Below are 19,961 nucleotides of genomic sequence, written 5' to 3' on the forward strand. Positions count from 1 at the left end.
CTAAAGCCGCAGGTCACACAGGAGAGAACCAAATGATGTGGTCTGTCTCTCGACAATTCTGATGGGCAAGTCTTCGTTCTGATGTTGCAACATATGTTGTGTCCTGCTCAGTCTGTGCACAGAATACGACTTCTCGACACCTTCCGGTGGGTCTTTTTCACCCTATAGTCAATGGTGAGCATCCTTGGACACATCTATCCATGGACTTTATTGTCGACCTTCCTGTTTCCAATGGCAATACTGTTATTCTGATGGTTTTTTCAAAATGTCACATTGCATTCCCTTAAAGAAGCTGCCTACCGCTCAGGAGCTTGCTTCAATTTTTCTTTCGTTTACATGGGTTTCCCAAGGAGCTAGTCTCAGACCGGGGTAGCCAGTTTGTCTCCAGGTTTTGATGGTCCTTTTGTGCTCAGATGGGGATCAATCTATTCTTCTTCTCAGCCTATGACCCTCAATGGGACTGCAGAACTGTCTAACCAAGCTCTCCGTTGCTATGTTTCCGATCACCACAATAACTGGTCTGACTTGTTACCTCGTAATACTGCTATCAATGCTTCCTCCCAGATGTCTCCGTTCATGGCGAACTATGGGTTTCAGCCATCCATGTTGCCCGATACATTCTTGTCACAAGGGTATTCCGGCTTTGGAGGAGCTACTTTAGCAACTCCGTTCCACTTGGGTGCAGGTTCAGGATTGCTTTAGTCGGTCGATGCAACGCCAAAAGTTCCAGGCAGACTCTCGTATGTCCAGAGGTCGTGTACAGTATTTGGTTCACTGGAAGGGTTACTGTCTGGAGGAGTGTTCTTGGGTTCTCTTCTCTGATGTTCACGCTCCTGCCCTCCTCCGTACCTTCCATGCCCGTTACCCCAATAAGCCTTTTGTTCTCCTGCGAAGAGGGGTCGAGGGGATGGTATTGTCAGGGTTTTACCCTGACTTCGCTTGTTATTTGCAGCTTTTTTTTATGGCTGCAATTTCAAACTCACCTGTGTTTTTCTACTTGCCTGAAACAGAGTATGTAACGCTGCTCACTACACCCAGGCTCCCTCTTATGGCCAAACTGGAGAATATCATCAGTGAGAGACAGGTTGCAATCCCAGAATGATGATGTTGTCTCTGACTTCTCTGTGAGTTCCTGTTTCCGTGTATACCTGGCTTGTTTCACTTTCCTTCTGGTTCCTGATCCCTTTCTTGTTCCTGAAATTGCTGATCTTCGTGTTCCTGACTCTGGCTTGTCTGACTACTCGCTTTGGTTCCTGACCCAGCTTGTCTGACTACCCGCTCTGGCTTTGACTCCTGGTTTGTCATTTGGCTTTTGGATTTGTTATAAAAATGTTTTTAATAAAGGTGTGATTAATTTAGCATTTCACGTCTCTGTGTGGTTCCTGGTACCCTGACAAGCTCCAAGACAACATGTAGTGCAGGTGCACAGCAAACAAATGAAATGTGAAGGGTGATAGCCTTGTCTTTGTTTTTACCTCCTTCTACTAAATATAAGAAGAAAAAAAGCTCTGTTCTTTGGGATGACTGGGAAAGTCTTGAAGTAGGGATATTGCAAGGTAAAATTTATATATATATATATATATATATATATATATATATATATATATATATATATATATATATATATAAATGCAACTACATCTTTCTTAGAAAATTAAATATATTTTGAGTAGCACTTCTGTTCTAATATATCTAGTGCACAAGTATTTTCTTAACCAACAATAAATGCTTAAAATGTTTAGTATATAAATAGTATAGATATAAATTACATTGATGGTATCTAAAACTTGAAAAATCCAAATTTATTTTCATCAGTAGAACTTCTTACATTTTATTTTGTTCTAAATTGTTTTCTAAAACATAGACTTATATAAAAAAATAAAATAAAAAACAAAATGTTGGAAATATGAACTAATGATATATGTACTAATAAAAAAATATTAACATTTTTTTAAGTAAAAATTGGATAAATCTGCAGTTAAAGTGATAGTAAACTGAAATCAGTGATCCAGCACAGTATGTCAGTAGGTGATGAGAAAATATTGTTCATATTAATATGAGAGCTGAAAATGCATTATAAATATAAATATTTTATCTATAACTATCCATTATTCAGGTACCAAGTGGGCAGTATAGTCAATGGGATTAGTACAACCTGCTCTGTTAAAATCTTTAGTCACCTGCTCCTGTGCCACTGCTATAGAGCTGAATAGCTTTCCCTGCAAATACCATAAAATGTATTTTTAGGATTATTTTAAAGGGTCATTAAACACATATAAAATGTATAATTATGCATTGTAAAAAAAAAATAAGTACAAAAATTGTATATTTTCATTATTGATTTTGCCCTTTGGGAGATCCATGAGTAAAATGGATATTTGAAGCAAAACAGTTGAGGCATTGTAGAGCTAATTTGTATACCCTTACCCAGAATCCTCTGCTACATTGGAAAACACTGGTAATTAAGTATTTATTTGGAGAAATGTGTAGATAAGCTTTAATCACCTTTTTCACTCACCATAACTTATATAGAGGTTTGGATGCCTGCCGAATAACAGCTTCATTATGCAACAAGCAGATATCTGTAAAGTGCTGACAAGGTCTTATATTGCTGAAACATAGATATGCTTTCCATTTTGCCCAAAGCTACCTAGAGCAACACCACATTGCTATAAGGGACATCTATTATTAAAATGGATATTTAAAACAAAAAAATTAAGGCATGTTGGAGCTGATTTACATATCATTACCCAGAATCATCTGCTCCACTGGTAAACAGATGTAGTTCAGTTGTCTGTGGAGATATATGCAGAGCTATACAATTTTCTATACAGTTACCTATTGGGGTGACCCTTTTGTCCTGTCTAGCTGTGTCTCCTCTGGTAAGGTGTCTACTCCAGTAAGAAGTCTGTCTTGGCTCCTTCAAATAAGTCAAGTGGTGGGAGGAGTTTGGCTATTGAAAAAACAACAGCAAGCAAAATGTTAATGCATTAACCTTTTAACGCCGTTGGGGCATTGTATTCCGTCCGAATTTTGCTGGGCTTTAGCGCCAAAGGATGGAATACAACGTCCTTGCCGCTTGACTTTTCTGAAGACACTGGCGCTTCCCTGATAGGATTGCGGTCTGGAGGGCGTGCCTAGCATCATAGGGACGCCCCCTGACACAATCCTATCATTGAAATCTCGTAATCACGTGCACGATCGTGAGATTTCAATTTGTTTACATTGCAACAGTTGTTCCGTTGTAGTCACGTTAACCCAGGCACGAAAGGGTTAACAAAATGTTTATACTCTCCCTGTATGTAAATGTATTGCCAGACTGCTGACACATCTCATAATTACAAGGTGTTTACTGCCCCTTTAAGGTAAAACATTTTTTTTCTAGTTTTTTCATGGAAGTCTAAAATAAGTGAAGCGATAAACTCCTTTCTGTAGCTGATTCAGAAATAATGCACAGAGGCTTGGTTTTTTGTTGTTGGCAGTAATAATTCCAGAGGCAGCATTGCCTTATGATGTTTTAGAGAAACAATCAGTGCAGTCTTAACCCCCCACACACAGATTTGCCTTTTAATGAAGAAAATAAAATATTTGTTTTATTTTTAACCTTTCAGTAGGAAATTAAACACCAGTGTAGCTTTGGAGAACCGTGTAGCTGTACAAACATGAACTTATTATATAACTGCTCCCTTTGCTCCACCTGAGCTTTTAACCCATTCAGTGCTTTATTTCTAACTATCTTCAGGAAGGTCTCACCCTGAATGTATGCAGAAAGCTGAAGTATTCGGACCGTAGAGAGACAACAAAAGTTATAGGGATTTCCCTGTACTTAGCATTTAGATAGCAGTTGTGTTTAGATACTGCAATTTCTACAGCTCATCGTTGGAAGCATGTTTACTACCCACCAGCAGATATATGGACATGTCTGGAATTCACTGTTTGGCCGTTTCACAACCTATGGTTTAAAGGGAGAGAATCGGTCTTGCTTCTTTTCTAAAGCAAATTAGAGGGCTGCCATGGTAACCAGTCATCAAGGGAATGATTCTCTCTGCCACGTCATTCATTGGTGGTGACCATCCTGCCTGCAGCAGGCGTGCTCATGCTGTGGGCTGTTCGTGAAATGCCAGCTTCTGCTCTCAATGAGTCACCAAGTGTTCTCTTATTAGGTTTTATTTTTTTATAATGATGGCACTAGTTCCTGTTATTATGGTTATTGCCTTTTATTTTGAATAAGCTGCCTGTGCTAGTCCATTCCCTTTTGTCTGTCTTTGTGAGGCTGTTATACAAAATGTATGGCATCAAGGAGCTTCTTGTTTGTGGTAAAGAAATGTAACTTAATTCTGCCGGCGGTTAAAATGTGTGTAAAACTGAATCCACGCAAAAGTGATGTTAAAAAACCCCATTAGAATTGTTTCTTTTTTTTTTTTATCTATTGCAGGAGTCTGACATTTCCTTAGATGCAAGAAATGTCTTTATTTTTTTTATTTCTCAGTCAGTAAGTTTCCATAATGCTTTTTTACTGATCTGTGTTTTAATCAGCCTTAAATGTCATATCATAAATTATTAAAAGGTGTTAACTACAGTTTATCCCCCTTTAGTGTAAACACATAACATCTTCATATCATATCGTTTTGACAGTTCACAAGGCTACTTTATATACTATATGCAGAGTGAATGACTTGCCTTTATAAGTAACATCTAAGTTTTTTTTTAAATATATGGATATCAAATATGATGGGGTCTGCGCTCACATGGGAATAGTGAATGTTTTCTATGCAAAGGAGGTGTACAGTGGCAATAGTGTAATAGACAGTAAACAAGTGTAGTGCAAAAAGAGTATGTAAAAATAGTATACCAACACCCAAATACTGTAAGACTTAACTAAAAGTATCTTTCCATCTAAAGGGGAGGAGAGACCACGGCTTCATTCATTACTTGTGGGAATTAAGAACCTGGCCACCAGGAGGAGGCAAAGATACCCCAGCCAAAGGCTTAAATACCTCCCCCACCTCCCTCATCCCCCAGTCATTCTTTGCCTTTCGTCACAGGAGGTTGGCAGAGAAGTGTCAGAAGATTCGGAGTAGTCTCTTATGGGGTAGTACTCTTCTGAATGGGACTGAAGTTTTAAGTAGTCCTGTCAGCCTCTCAGTGATAGCTTGGGTTAAAGTTAGAGTCCGGAGATGCAGGGAGAGTCTTTCTTTGAAACCATCCTGACTCATTTTAACAGCTCCATAAGCAATCAGCGTTGACGAGTTTCGCTGCCTGCTTCCTACACTCAAGTCCATGTCAGGAGCGATGCTACTATACTGTCACACTTGGGAGGCCGTGTTCCTGTTCCACAGCGTAGATTCTGGTAAGATCATTTCATTTGTATACACTTAATGAGAACGCAGAAGACATGGTCACAGTGTGATGCCTCTTATCTTATAGAATCAAGGGTTAACACCCTTAGTAAGGGGATTATTGAACAGGGGGGTTTATACATAATATTGTTTATTGTGTCATTGCTGCGATATGTGTGAGCTGAGGCTCTGGCAATGAGTGAACTTTAGTTTCCTTCCAGGAGTATTTGCATGACAGTTTTGGCACGCTTTCTCCCTAGTGCAGGGGCGGTCCTGCGAGGCATTCCTTCTGACCAGGTGTTGCCTAATCTACTTCCTTGCTTGACTGGCGGTACAGGAGACGTAATGTAAAATAAAAATAACAATTATCACAAACCAAGGAAAAAATGTGAAATAAATGTGATACCGCAAGATCATAAAAAATGAAAACTTAAAAATAAAAGTTCTTATAAGGATATGCGTGTTCTTGCTGGGAATCTTCTGCTTCTTAGTATCTTTTAACCGTTCTCAGAGAAAGAAAAAGAAAAATTGCAACATAGTGTAATTCTGTAACACTATCCAGCATATGTATCAAGCTTGTGAACAAATGACTACTCACATGGGTTGGAGCTTATACCTAAGCTCAAGGAAATGCGCACACCCACTTTATACTGGTGGGTAAACAGTACTCTCACGGAAATGTAGTTTAAAATAATTTATTAAAATGTAATAAAAGCGTCACAAATGCTTATAATACACCATTTGCAGAGGTTAATAGAGTAGCAAATTACTATTGTTGCTCACAAAAGCAAACTCCCATTAAGGATGCAAGTGGATACGGATAGCAGAATCTTAACTGCTAGACCGTACAACCTGATCGCAAGTCAGAGTTGCTCCTCCTTCTGGTGTATGAGCAAGTGTAGAGACGCGCTGGAAAACTATTGGTTCCGACGATCGTTTCGCTATGTAAGCTTCTGCTATCCGTATCCACTTGCATCCTTAATGGGAGTTTGCTTTTGTGAGCAACAATAGTAATTTGCTACTCTATTAACCTCTGCAAATGGTGTATTATAAGCATTTGTGACGCTTTTATTACGTTTAAATAAATTATTTTAAACTACATTTCCGTGAGATTACTGTTTACCCACCAGTATAAAGTGGGTGTGCGCATTTCCTTGAGCTTAGGTATAAGCTCCAACCCATGTGAGTAGTCATTTGTTCACAAGCTTGATACATATCCTGGATAGTGTTACAGAATTAACAGAAAACCGTAACATTAATAGGAAATAGTTGTTCCTTCTTTGTGTCCTAACCCCTCTTCTCCTAGGGAGAGGTTACTTCATAATTTGGATGGGGTTCGTTTGAAGTTCTATCTTCAGGCTATGAAGGATTTCAGACAGACTACATCTCTTTTTGTGGTGCATTCAGGGAAGCACAAGGGGCAGAAAGCCTCTTCAACTTCTTTGTCCTTTTGGCTGAGGAGCATGATTCGCTTGGCCTATAAGACAGCGGGACATAAACCTCCTCAGGGGATCACGGCTCATTCAACTAGAGCTGTGGCTTCTTCTTGGGCCTTCAAGAATAAGGCCTCTATGGAGCAGATTTGTAAGGCGGCTACCTGGTCCTCCTTACATACCTTTACAAAAATTTTACAAGTTTGACGTTTTTGCTTCAGCAGAAGCAGTTTTTGGGAGAAAGGTGTTACAGGCTGTGGTGCCCTCAGATTAGGGTTTGCCTCTGCCCTCCTGTTTTCATTCAGTGTCCTCTAGAGCTTGGGTATTTGTTCCCACAAGTAATGAATGAAGCCGTGGACTCTCCTCCCCTTTAGATGGAAAATATAAATTATGTTTCTCCAACATAGGTGTGTCCGGTCCACGGCGTCATCCTTACTTGTGGGATATTCTCTTCCCCAACAGGAAATGGCAAAGAGCCCAGCAAAGCTGGTCACATGATCCCTCCTAGGCTCCGCCTACCCCAGTCATTCTCTTTGCCGTTGTACAGGCAACATCTCCACGGAGATGGCTTAGAGTTTTTTAGTGTTTAACTGTAGTTTTTATTATTCAATCAAGAGTTTGTTATTTTAAAATAGTGCTGGTATGTACTATTTACTCTGAAACAGAAAAGAGATGAAGATTTCTGTTTGTAAGAGGAAAATGATTTTAGCAACCGTTACTAAAATCCATGGCTGTTCCACACAGGACTGTTGAGAGGAATTAACTTCAGTTGGGGGAACAGTGAGCAGTCTTTTGCTGCTTGAGGTATGACACATTCTAACAAGACGATGTAATGCTGGAAGCTGTCATTTTCCCAATGGGATCCGGTAAGCCATTTTTATTCAGACAGTAAATAAGGGCTTCACAAGGGCTTATTAAGACTGTAGACATTTTCTGGGCTAAATCGATTCATATATTACACATATTTAGCCTTGAGGAATCATTTAATCTGGGTATTTTGGTAAAATAATATCGGCAGGCACTGTTTTAGACACCTTATTCTTTAGGGGCTTTCCCTAATCATAGACAGAGCCTCATTTTCGCGCCGGTATTGCGCAATAATAAAGTGTGTTCAGTTTAAAATTTAAAGTGACAGTAACGGTTTTATTTTAAAACGTTTTTTGTACTTTGTTATCAAGTTTATGCCTGTTTAACATGTCTGAACTACCAGATAGACTGTGTTCTGAATGTGGGGAAGCCAGGGTTCCTTCTCATTTAAATAAATGTGATTTATGTGACACTGAAAATGATGCCCAAGATGATTCCTCAAGTGAGGGGAGTAAGCATGGTACTGCATCATTCCCTCCTTCGTCTACACGAGTCTTGCCCACTCAGGAGGCCCCTAGTACATCTAGCGCGCCAATACTCCTTACTATGCAACAATTAACGGCTGTAATGGATAATTCTATCAAAAACATTTTAGCCAAAATGCCCACTTATCAGCGTAAGCGCGACTGCTCTGTTTTAGATACTGAAGAGCATGAGGACGCTGATGATAATGGTTCTGAAATGCCCCTACACCAGTCTGAGGGGGCCAGGGAGGTTTTGTCTGAGGGAGAAATTTCAGATTCAGGGAAAATTTCTCAACAAGCTGAACCCGATGTGATTACATTTAAATTTAAGTTGGAACATCTCCGCGCTCTGCTTAAGGAGGTATTATCCACTCTGGATGATTGTGAGAATTTGATCATCCCTGAGAAACTATGTAAAATGGACAAGTTCCTAGAGGTCCCGGGGCTCCCAGAAGCTTTTCCTATACCCAAGCGGGTGGCGGACATTGTAAATAAAGAATGGGAAAGGCCCGGTATACCTTTCGTCCCTCCCCCCATATTTAAAAAATTGTTTCCTATGGTCGACCCCAGAAAGGACTTATGGCAGACAGTCCCCAAGGTCGAGGGAGCGGTTTCTACTTTAAACAAACGCACCACTATACCCATAGAAGATAGTTGTGCTTTCAAAGATCCTATGGATAAAAAATTAGAAGGTTTGCTTAAAAAGATGTTTGTTCAGCAGGGTTACCTTCTACAACCAATTTCATGCATTGTCCCTGTCACTACAGCCGCGTGTTTCTGGTTCGATGAGCTAGTAAAGGCGATCGATAGTGATTCTCCTCCTTATGAGGAGATTATGGACAGAATCCGTGCTCTCAAATTGGCTAATTCTTTCACCCTAGATGCCACTTTGCAATTGGCTAGGTTAGCGGCAAAGAATTCTGGGTTTGCTATTGTGGCGCGCAGAGCGCTTTGGTTGAAATCTTGGTCAGCTGATGCGTCTTCCAAGAACAAACTCCTTAACATTCCTTTCAAGGGGAAAACGCTGTTTGGCCCTGACTTGAAAGAGATTATCTCTGATATCACTGGGGGTAAGGGCCACGCCCTTCCTCAGGATAGGTCTTTCAAGGCCAAAAATAAACCTAATTTTCGTCCCTTTCGTAGAAACGGACCAGCCCCAAGTGCTACGTCCTCTAAGCAAGAGGGTAATACTTCTCAAGCCAAGCCAGCCTGGAGACCAATGCAAGGCTGGAACAAGGGAAAGCAGGCCAAGAAACCTGCCACTGCTACCAAGACAGCATGAAATGTTGGCCCCCGATCCGGGACCGGATCTGGTGGGGGGCAGACTCTCTCTCTTCGCTCAGGCTTGGGCAAGAGATGTTCTGGATCCTTGGGCACTAGAAATAGTCTCCCAATGTTATCTTCTGGAATTCAAGGGGCTTCCCCCAAGGGGGAGGTTCCACAGGTCTCAATTGTCTTCAGACCACATAAAAAGACAGGCATTCTTACATTGTGTAGAAGACCTGTTAAAAATGGGAGTGATTCATCCTGTTCCATTAGGAGAACGAGGGATGGGGTTCTACTCCAATCTGTTCATAGTTCCCAAAAAAGAGGGAACGTTCAGACCAGTCTTAGATCTCAAGATCTTAAACAAGTTTCTCAAGGTTCCATCGTTCAAGATGGAAACCATTCGAACAATTCTTCCTTCCATCCAGGAAGGTCAATTCATGACCACGGTGGATTTAAAGGATGCGTATCTACATATTCCTATCCACAAGGAACATCATCGGTTCCTAAGGTTCGCATTCCTGGACAAGCATTACCAGTTCGTGGCGCTTCCTTTCGGATTAGCCACTGCTCCAAGGATTTTCACAAAGGTACTAGGGTCCCTTCTAGCGGTGCTAAGACCAAGGGGCATTGCAGTAGTACCTTACTTGGACGACATTCTGATTCAAGCGTCGTCCCTTCCTCAAGCAAAGGCTCACACGGACATAGTCCTGGCCTTTCTCAGATCTCACGGATGGAAAGTGAACGTGGAAAAGAGTTCTCTATCTCCGTCGACAAGGGTTCCCTTCTTGGGAACAATAATAGACTCCTTAGAAATGAGGATTTTTCTGACAGAGGCCAGAAAAACAAAACTTCTAAACTCTTGTCGGACACTTCATTCCGTTCCTCTTCCTTCCATAGCGCAGTGCATGGAAGTAATAGGTTTGATGGTAGCGGCAATGGACATAGTTCCTTTTGCGCGCATTCATCTAAGACCATTACAACTGTGCATGCTCAGTCAGTGGAATGGGGACTATACAGACTTGTCTCCGAAGATACAAGTAAATCAGAGGACCAGAGACTCACTCCGTTGGTGGCTGTCCCTGGACAACCTGTCACAAGGGATGACCTTCCGCAGACCAGAGTGGGTCATTGTCACGACCGACGCCAGTCTGATGGGCTGGGGCGCGGTCTGGGGATCCCTGAAAGCTCAGGGTCTTTGGTCTCGGGAAGAATCTCTTCTACCGATAAATATTCTGGAACTGAGAGCGATATTCAATGCTCTCAAGGCTTGGCCTCAGCTAGCAAGGGCCAAGTTCATACGGTTTCAATCAGACAACATGACGACTGTTGCGTACATCAACCATCAGGGGGGAACAAGGAGTTCCCTGGCGATGGAAGAAGTGACCAAAATCATTCAATGGGCGGAGACTCACTCCTGCCACCTGTCTGCAATCCACATCCCAGGAGTGGAAAATTGGGAAGCGGATTTTCTGAGTCGTCAGACATTACATCCGGGGGAGTGGGAACTCCATCCGGAAATCTTTGCCCAAATTACTCAACTGTGGGGCATTCCAGACATGGATCTGATGGCCTCTCGTCAGAACTTCAAGGTTCCTTGCTACGGGTCCAGATCCAGGGATCCCAAGGCGACTCTAGTAGATGCACTAGTAGCACCTTGGACCTTCAAACTAGCTTATGTATTCCCGCCGTTTCCTCTCATCCCCAGGCTGGTAGCCAGGATCCATCAGGAGAGGGCGTCGGTGATCTTGATAGCTCCTGCGTGGCCACGCAGGACTTGGTATGCAGATCTGGTGAATATGTCATCGGCTCCACCATGGAAGCTACCTTTGAGACGAGACCTTCTTGTTCAAGGTCCGTTCGAACATCCGAATCTGGTCTCACTCCAGCTGACTGCTTGGAGATTGAACGCTTGATCTTATCAAAACGAGGGTTCTCAGATTCTGTTATTGATACTCTTGTTCAGGCCAGAAAGCCTGTAACTAGAAAAATTTACCACAAAATATGGAAAAAATATATCTGTTGGTGTGAATCTAAAGGATTCCCTTGGGACAAGGTAAAGATTCCTAAGATTCTATCCTTTCTTCAAGAAGGATTGGAGAAAGGATTATCTGCAAGTTCCTTGAAGGGACAGATTTCTGCCTTGTCTGTGTTACTCCACAAAAAGCTGGCAGCTGTGCCAGATGTTCAAGCCTTTGTTCAGGCTCTGGTTAGAATTAAGCCTGTTTACAAACCTTTGACTCCCCCTTGGAGTCTCAACTTAGTTCTTTCAGTTCTTCAGGGGGTTCCGTTTGAACCCTTACATTCCGTTGATATTAAGTTATTATCTTGGAAAGTTTTGTTTTTGGTTGCAATTTCTTCTGCCAGAAGAGTTTCAGAATTATCTGCTCTGCAGTGTTCTCCTCCTTATCTGGTGTTCCATGCAGATAAGGTGGTTTTACGTACTAAACCTGGTTTTCTTCCAAAAGTTGTTTCTAACAAAAACATTAACCAGGAGATAGTCGTGCCTTCTTTGTGTCCGAAACCAGTTTCGAAGAAGGAACGTTTGTTGCACAATTTGGATGTTGTTCGCGCTCTAAAATTCTATTTAGATGCTACAAAGGATTTTAGACAAACATCTTCCTTGTTTGTTGTTTATTCTGGTAAAAGGAGAGGTCAAAAAGCAACTTCTACCTCTCTCTCTTTTTGGATTAAAAGCATCATCAGATTGGCTCACGAGACTGCCGGACGGCAGCCTCCTGAAAGAATCACAGCTCATTCCACTAGGGCTGTGGCTTCCACATGGGCCTTCAAGAACGAGGCTTCTGTTGATCAGATATGTAGGGCAGCGACTTGGTCTTCACTGCACACTTTTACCAAATTTTACAAGTTTGATACTTTTGCTTCTTCTGAGGCTGTTTTTGGGAGAAAGGTTTTGCAAGCCGTGGTGCCTTCCATTTAGGTGACCTGATTTGCTCCCTCCCTTCATCCGTGTCCTAAAGCTTTGGTATTGGTTCCCACAAGTAAGGATGACGCCGTGGACCGGACACACCTATGTTGGAGAAAACAGAATTTATGATTACCTGATAAATTACTTTCTCCAACGGTGTGTCCGGTCCACGGCCCGCCCTGGTTTTTTAATCAGGTCTGATCATTTATTTTCTTTAACTACAGTCACCACGGTATCATATGGTTTCTCCTATGCAAATATTCCTCCTTAACGTCGGTCGAATGACTGGGGTAGGCGGAGCCTAGGAGGGATCATGTGACCAGCTTTGCTGGGCTCTTTGCCATTTCCTGTTGGGGAAGAGAATATCCCACAAGTAAGGATGACGCCGTGGACCGGACACACCGTTGGAGAAAGTAATTTATCAGGTAAACATAAATTCTGTTTTACCTGATAATTTCATTTCCATCGAGGGGATGAGAGTCCACGGCTCCCGCCCGTTGCTCTGGTGGGCGGACCTAAATTTAGTTTGTTCTTCTGGCACCTTTTATACCCTGATATTTCTCCTACTGTTCCTTGTTCCCTCGGTAGAATAACTCAGGGATGAGGGAGGTGGGGGAGGTATTTAAGCCTTTTGGCTGGGGTGTCTTTGCCTCCTCCTGGTGGCCAGGTTCTTAATTCTCACAAGTAATGAATGAAGCCGTGGACTCTCCTCGCCTCGATGGAAATTAAATTATCAGATATGCATAATTTATATTTTTATTGTAAACACAATTGAAATAGATACAAAAGGAACTCAAAAGTAGGATAATTAAATGCAATATAATATGAAGAACAAAAGTACCCAAATGTGCACGAAAAGAACTTAACCCATTAAGGACCAGACTATTTTTCAATTTCTTACCCTTAAGGACCAGGTCTATTTTTACATTTCTGCGGTGTTTGGGTTTAGCTGTAATTTTCCTCTTACTCATTTACTGTACTCACACAAATTATATACCGTTTTTCTCGCCATTAAATGGACTTTCTAAAGATAAAGATAATCATTTCTTATAATTTACTATAAAGAAATTATACAATATGATAAAAAAAAATGAAAAAAACACACTTTTATTAACTTTGATCCCCAAAATCTGTTACACATCTACAACCACAAAAAAACACCCAAGCTAAATAGTTTCTAAATTTTGTCCTAAGTTTAGAAATACCCATTGTTTACATTTACCTACAGCTTGTGCTATAATGGCAAAAATGGTTGTAAATGCTTCTCTGTGATCCCCTTTGTTCAGAAATAGCAGACATTTATGGCTTTGACATTACTTTTTGGTAATTAGAAGGCCGCTAAATGCCGCTGCGCACCACACTTGTATTATGCCCAGCAGTAAAGGGGTTAATAAAGTAGCTTGTAGGGTTAATTTTATCTTTAGTGTAGTTTAGTAGACAACCCAAAGTATTGATCTAGGCCCATTTTGGTATATTTTTAATGCAACCATTTCACCGCCAAATGCGATCAATTAAAAAGAATCGTTAACTTTTTCACTAACTTGTTCACTGAAATAATTTACAAACAGCTTGTGTAGTTATGGCACAAATGGTTGTAAATGCTTCTCTGGGATCCCCTTTTTTCAGAATTAGCAGACAGATATGGCTTTGGCATTGATTTTTGGTAATTAGAAGGCCGCTAATTGCCGCTGCGCACCACACTTGTATTATACCCAGCAGTGAATGGGGTTAATTTAGTTAGCTTGTAGGGTTAATTTTAGCTTTAGTGTAGAGATCAACTTCCCACCTGACTCATCCCACCCCCTGATCCCTCCCTGACCCCTCTCAAACAGCTCTCTTCCCTCCCCCACCACAATTGCCCCACCATCTTAAGTACTGGCATAAAGTCTTCCAGTACTAAATAAAGGCATATTTTTATTTTTTATTTATATTTATTCTGCAGTGTTGGATCCTCCTTAGCCCCTAACCTCCCTGACCCCCCCCCCCCCCAAACAGCTCTCTAACCCTCCCCTCTCTACCTATATGCCTCCAACTTGGGTACCCAGTTTGCTCAAAATTTGGGCATTTTTTATAATAAATACACAATTTTTCTGAAGTGTAGCTGCCACCCTCAATACCCTACCCCCTCCCTCTCCCAGATCTCTATCCAAACATTAAATTACCCCCCCCCCCTCCTTCTCAGAGATTGTCATTTTTTAATGTAACACGCGCACGCAACCCCCCCCCCCCCCCCCGCGCGCAGCGAGATCGCAGCAGAGAGAAGCCCAGGACTGCAGCAACGTACAGGGTATGATGCTGGTCATTAAGGGGTTCAAGGGACAAGAAACCCAACATTTTTCTTTCATGATTCAGATAGAGAAAACAATTTTAAACAACTTTCCAATTTACTTCTTGTATTTAATTTGCTTCCTTCTCTTGTTATCCTTTGCTGAAAGGATTATCTAGGCAAGCTAAGGAGCAGCAAAGAACCTAGGTTCTAGCTGCTGATTGGTGGATGCATATATATATATACTGATTGTCATTGGCTCACCCATGTGTTCAGTTAGAAACCAGTAGTGCATTGCTGCTCCTTCAACAAATGATACAAAGAGAATGAAACAAATTAGATAATAGAATTAAATTAGAAAGTAGTTTAAAATTGTATTCTCTGTCTAAATAATAAAATAAAATTTGGGGGTTTCATGTCCCTTTAAAGAGAAAAATTGTGCCTCCCTTAAATTCCTGGCTGATAACTGGAATCTCTGAGTCAGGTCTGGGGGGATATAGATAAATAAATATTGTATTCTTACCAAGCAACTGGAGTTCCATGATGGTGGTGACACACTTTCTATTTCAGCAGGCAATATAGTAATCATATACGGTATATTGATGGTAGTGAGAATAATATATGGGACAATATCCATAGGTTTAGATGAAAACGAAAGTACGATTGCTCACACAGTCGTCTTGCAGTTGATATGCTGGAATGTAAGTACTTCAGGATTTGACAATTTTGCTATGGGTTTAGGAGTCATTAACTTAATGGTAAATATAAACATATATAATATGCACACATAATTATTACAGTATAAAATAAATAAGCCCAATAGACATAAAGCTACACAATTAATTTAATATCATTATAAAAAGTATAGCCAATTTAACCAAATTAACAATAAATATACCCAGGTAAAGCTAGATAATTACAACCTATTTAAAAAGGAAATTAAGTTCACATTTTATTTATGCATTAGAATTTTTTTTTACTGCATTGCAAAAGATCTGCCTAAAAATACATTGTTTTTCAGTCCCAGAAGACACTCTTTAATAAAAAGCTTCTTGAATGTTGTTTATCTTACTTCCTGTGATGTGTAAAGTCAGGTATCCTTTATTGAAGACAGATAGGTAGGGCTAGGAGCATGCTTGTGTCTGGAACGTATATATGGCCACAGTTTTGCAAGAATACTTTTTAACAATGTTATACATTTGTAAGAGGACTAGGTGGGAGCAGCATTTACCTAGGTATCTCTTCAACATAGGTTACCTTGAAAATAAAGTATATTTGAATTGGACATTTATTTATTTTTTAAATTGTATGCACTGTCTGAATCATAAAAGAAAGTTTTGATTTTATTTCCCTTTAATTTGTTTTGTTTAGTCTATGTTATGTATCCATATTTATTATGAGTGTATCTTTTTAACCACGAGTAAGCGTCATTGTGTACCTCTACTCATATACTTAGTGCTATGGAATTTGATTAAGGCTTTTTACAAATAAGTGCTAATAATATTCATCTATACACTAATACGTTCTTAGCTCTTCAGTCTCCTTTCTTTTTAAAAGTGGCTTCAGATATCACCATACTATAGGGAGAGTTAACACGTGGCACATACATATTTTTTTTTTTTAGTAATACTCAAAATATATCACACGTAAAAAGGCAGATTTATATCAAAGTAAATGCTGTTTAATAGAGGGCAGAGGAGTCTATCCATTAATTAAATGGGCTGTCATTTATTGGTTTGTTTGTCTACTTATGCACTTGTCAAACTCAAGGAAATTTGAGTTTGCACACATGGTCAAACCAATGTTCGGAATCACACTTTACACTTAGAAAATACTTGTGGTACAAAGTATGTGCAAAACACTTTTATACTGGCTGTGAGAAAAGTGGGAAATAACTAGTAGTTAGCATATAGAGAATAGTTTGATTTATGTTATGAGTTCTTCTGATATGGAAATACACTGGTCATAAAAAAGCAAATTGATACTTATTAGTGGACTAACAGCAAACACTCCACCTTATGTCCAGCAGTGTGGTTTACCTTACAATATGTAAACAATATACTGATAGTACATAAGGTAAGCACAATAACTAATACACACTGTACAAATAAACTACAAAACAGTCATATTTTCAATCTGAACATATTTTTTACTTTTAAATGTTAAACCTTAACCTTAAAGACAATTCCAGATGCACACTGATAACATATATGGACTATTTATTATGGTATGGGTTCATTAGAAATGTCAACATTTAATCTGTGCTATACTTTAGTACCATGGCCACCATTATCTCAAATTTAACATATTATCTCCTAAATCAAGTGTTTGTTTGTTTTTTGTTTTTTTTTTAGAATGAAGAAATGAGATTTATTGAAAGTGAACTGGAACGTTACAAGCTCAAGTATGCAGAACTTCAAGCTTTTACAAGGAACCTAATACTTGCAGTGAAATCAAATGATAAAGACCAGCAGCTGGTAAGGTCTCCATATATATTTTTTTAGAGGAATCTGCAAAGTCTTATACAACTAGTGTTCTATTTGCTAACTGTTCCAGACTGATCAGCTATCATAAAGGTTCAAGTCCTTTTGTTGTTGTAAGTTGTTCATGGTATAGTTTCATACATATCAATTCTGGTGAGGTTTCTCTACAAGATTTACAGATGTACCACCTCTGTTTGAGAAGACTTCTAGATTCATATTTTATCCTTGATATTTTAGTTTGCTGAGGATTCATTAAGGATTTTGTTATGATCATTTTTCTTCATTAAGCATTCCAGATTACACAGTAATATTTAAAGATGGCTCCATCTAGTTAAGGACCTGGGCTTATATTTTTTATTAGGTTCCTTACTAATCTGCTCTGGTGTCAGTGCTGTGCTCTGCAAAGGTTCCAGATTTATGTTAGAAAATTAGATTTTGATGGCAGATAAGAACTATAGGCCCAACAAGTCTGCCCCAAATTTCCTAAAATTGTAAACTTATTTAGGTTATAGGAGAGCCTTATCCCAGGCATTCTTAAAGTCCCAGGCAGTGTTTGTCATTACCAACTCCAAATTAAGTTTCTTCCATGGGGCTGATTTAACATAGTATTTATCATAGCACAAGCTTTTCTCGTGAAATGCTTGTGCAATACTGCCTCCTGCACATTCACGGACATTCAGCCGCTAGCAGGGGCTGTCAATCATCCCGATCGTATCTCAGAGGTGGCTGACGAGTTAAGAAGCAGCAGCCTTAAGACCGTTGCCTCTTAACTCTTGTTTCCGGCGAGCCTAAAGGCTTGCGCAGAAACTGCAGCATACGAGGCATGATAAATTGGCCCCCATGACTCAACCACCGGTTCTGTGAAGAAGTGATTTTGCAAATTACTCATACATTCGTTTTATTTTTTAGACCATGTACCATTTTGGTAGCCCTCCTTTCAACAGATTCCAGTTTGTTTATAACCTTCTGGAGATATGGCCTACAGAACTGCACACAATACTCAAGACGAGGCCTAATTAGTGATCTGTAAAGTGGCATAAGAACCTTACTATTTTTTTTCCACAAAGTAGATTGCAACTTGCTTTGTAGTGTTAAAATATTCATCTCTAGTAAATACGTGTTCTACTGCTCTTAAACTTTTTTTTTCCCCTAAGATGTTCAGTATGATTTGTCTAGCAAATGATTTCACACTGCTTTGATATGTTAAAATTGAAAAATAAAATGCACAGTAGGTTGTTCTAAATTATTTTAGGAACATTACTAGATCTGTTTACATCCTTGTAAAGTTATTCCATCTGATATATAGGCAAGCCCCATGTACTTGCATTACTCTTTCTGCTTGCTGTTAGTGCTGATGTGATCATTCAAGTCTTCACTAACAGCACTCAGAACATGCAGAAGAATGTATATCAGTGCAGGCTTATGCGCACAACAAAAGTTACTACGAAAACAAAGACAACTTTCAAATTAATTTCATTTCATTTTGCACAGCTGTTTCTAATGAATTTTTAAATGCTTTGTATTATACTGGCATTTGCTTGTTTGCCACTGTGGGGTAGATTTATTTAAAGCTCACAATGAATCCAATGCTAGTGTATTCCTAATGCACATCACTATTCTCTCGTTCTAGGCTCTTCTTGCTGAGCAACCTCCCGAATTAGAAGATATGGATTATAACCACACATCTTCTGAACCCGATGATACCTCATACAGCATGTCCTCTGTTTCTGACAAACACACCCTGGACAGTGTATAACCTCATCACATCACAAATAACATGTACTGTGCCAATGTGACACACAAACATTTGAACTGACATCAATATATCCCTGTGTCAGAAATGCAACTTATTTTCATCAATTGGAAAAACATATATTTTGCATCTTGGAAATACTTCTTGACAGCATAAATAAAACATATTAGAGTGAAAAAATATTATTTATATTCCATACATGTGTTTCATCTTTTATTTCCCTAATCTTTGCCTGTTAGCATTTACAGTTATATTGTGGGTACCAGTTCTGCAGTTTTACTGGACTTAAAATTAGTATGACAACGTTGTTGGAGTAATAAATATTTATTTCCTAAGATATGGTGAGTCCACGGTTTGAGTAATTACTGTTGGGAATATCTCTCCTGACCAGCAGGAGGAGGCAAAGAGCACCACAGTTAAACTGCTAAGTATCACTCCCTTACCCACAACCCCCAGTCATTCTCTTTGCCTTCGGTGCATGGAGGAGGTGAAGTTTAGGTGTCTGAAGAAGATTTTTGATTTCATCTACAAGCAAGTTTTGGGGTATAGCCATGATCCACGTCATTCTTTGCGGTCGGTTAGTGGTGGCTTTAAAGCCGTTAGAAACTTGTAAACAGGTACTTACTGAGTTTTCCTAACAATTGCTGCCCTAGTTTAGAAACCCAGAGTTGGCTACTCTGTTCTTTCTTTTTCAAAGGTCTCTGGGAAGAACTGTGTCTTCTCATACCTTGTTACTGTCTATATGCTGGACATCGGAGCAGGTAAGTGCTTTTTCTTCCAGTTGGGGAGACCATGCACTTAACAAATTAAAAGACACTGTTTTTTTTATTTGGACATAGATAATCCTGTTGTATGGGTTACACTGGGGCATGAAGCAGGCACTGTAGAATGTGTGAGACTAACATTTAAACTCTTTTAAAAAGAAAGGGTAAAATGTTTTTATTAGACTTTATTTTCTAACACATATTTACTTGATAAAACAATACAAGTTTAAACTGAAAGTAAGGCTGAATTTTCTATTTCAGCAGTTTATTTATGTCCCCTTTGCTTTAAAATAAAACAATGCAACATTTTAAACTGTCAGGTTTGAAAAAACTGATATTTCTGGTGCTCAGTGTACCAGGAAGTGGTGCCTCTGTGTCGCAGACACTAATTTGAGCT

General features: G+C 39.7%; 1 protein-coding gene across 2 annotated transcripts in view; it reads left to right on the forward strand.

The window, feature by feature from the left end:
* The window catches only part of HDX (highly divergent homeobox), a 214,358-nt gene extending 195,362 nt beyond the window's left edge, over positions 1 to 18,996 (forward strand). For both annotated transcript variants that reach the window (XM_053699336.1, XM_053699335.1), the window contains 2 exons: positions 16,919 to 17,041; positions 18,678 to 18,996. In XM_053699336.1, the coding sequence (XP_053555311.1) occupies positions 16,919 to 17,041; positions 18,678 to 18,803 (249 nt within the window). In that variant the 3' untranslated portion in view covers positions 18,804 to 18,996. The remainder of the gene's footprint in view (positions 1 to 16,918; positions 17,042 to 18,677) is intronic.
* The last annotated feature ends 965 nt before the right edge of the window (positions 18,997 to 19,961 follow it).

Source organism: Bombina bombina, chromosome 1 (assembly GCF_027579735.1).
Source record: "Bombina bombina isolate aBomBom1 chromosome 1, aBomBom1.pri, whole genome shotgun sequence".
NCBI lineage: Eukaryota > Metazoa > Chordata > Amphibia > Anura > Bombinatoridae > Bombina > Bombina bombina.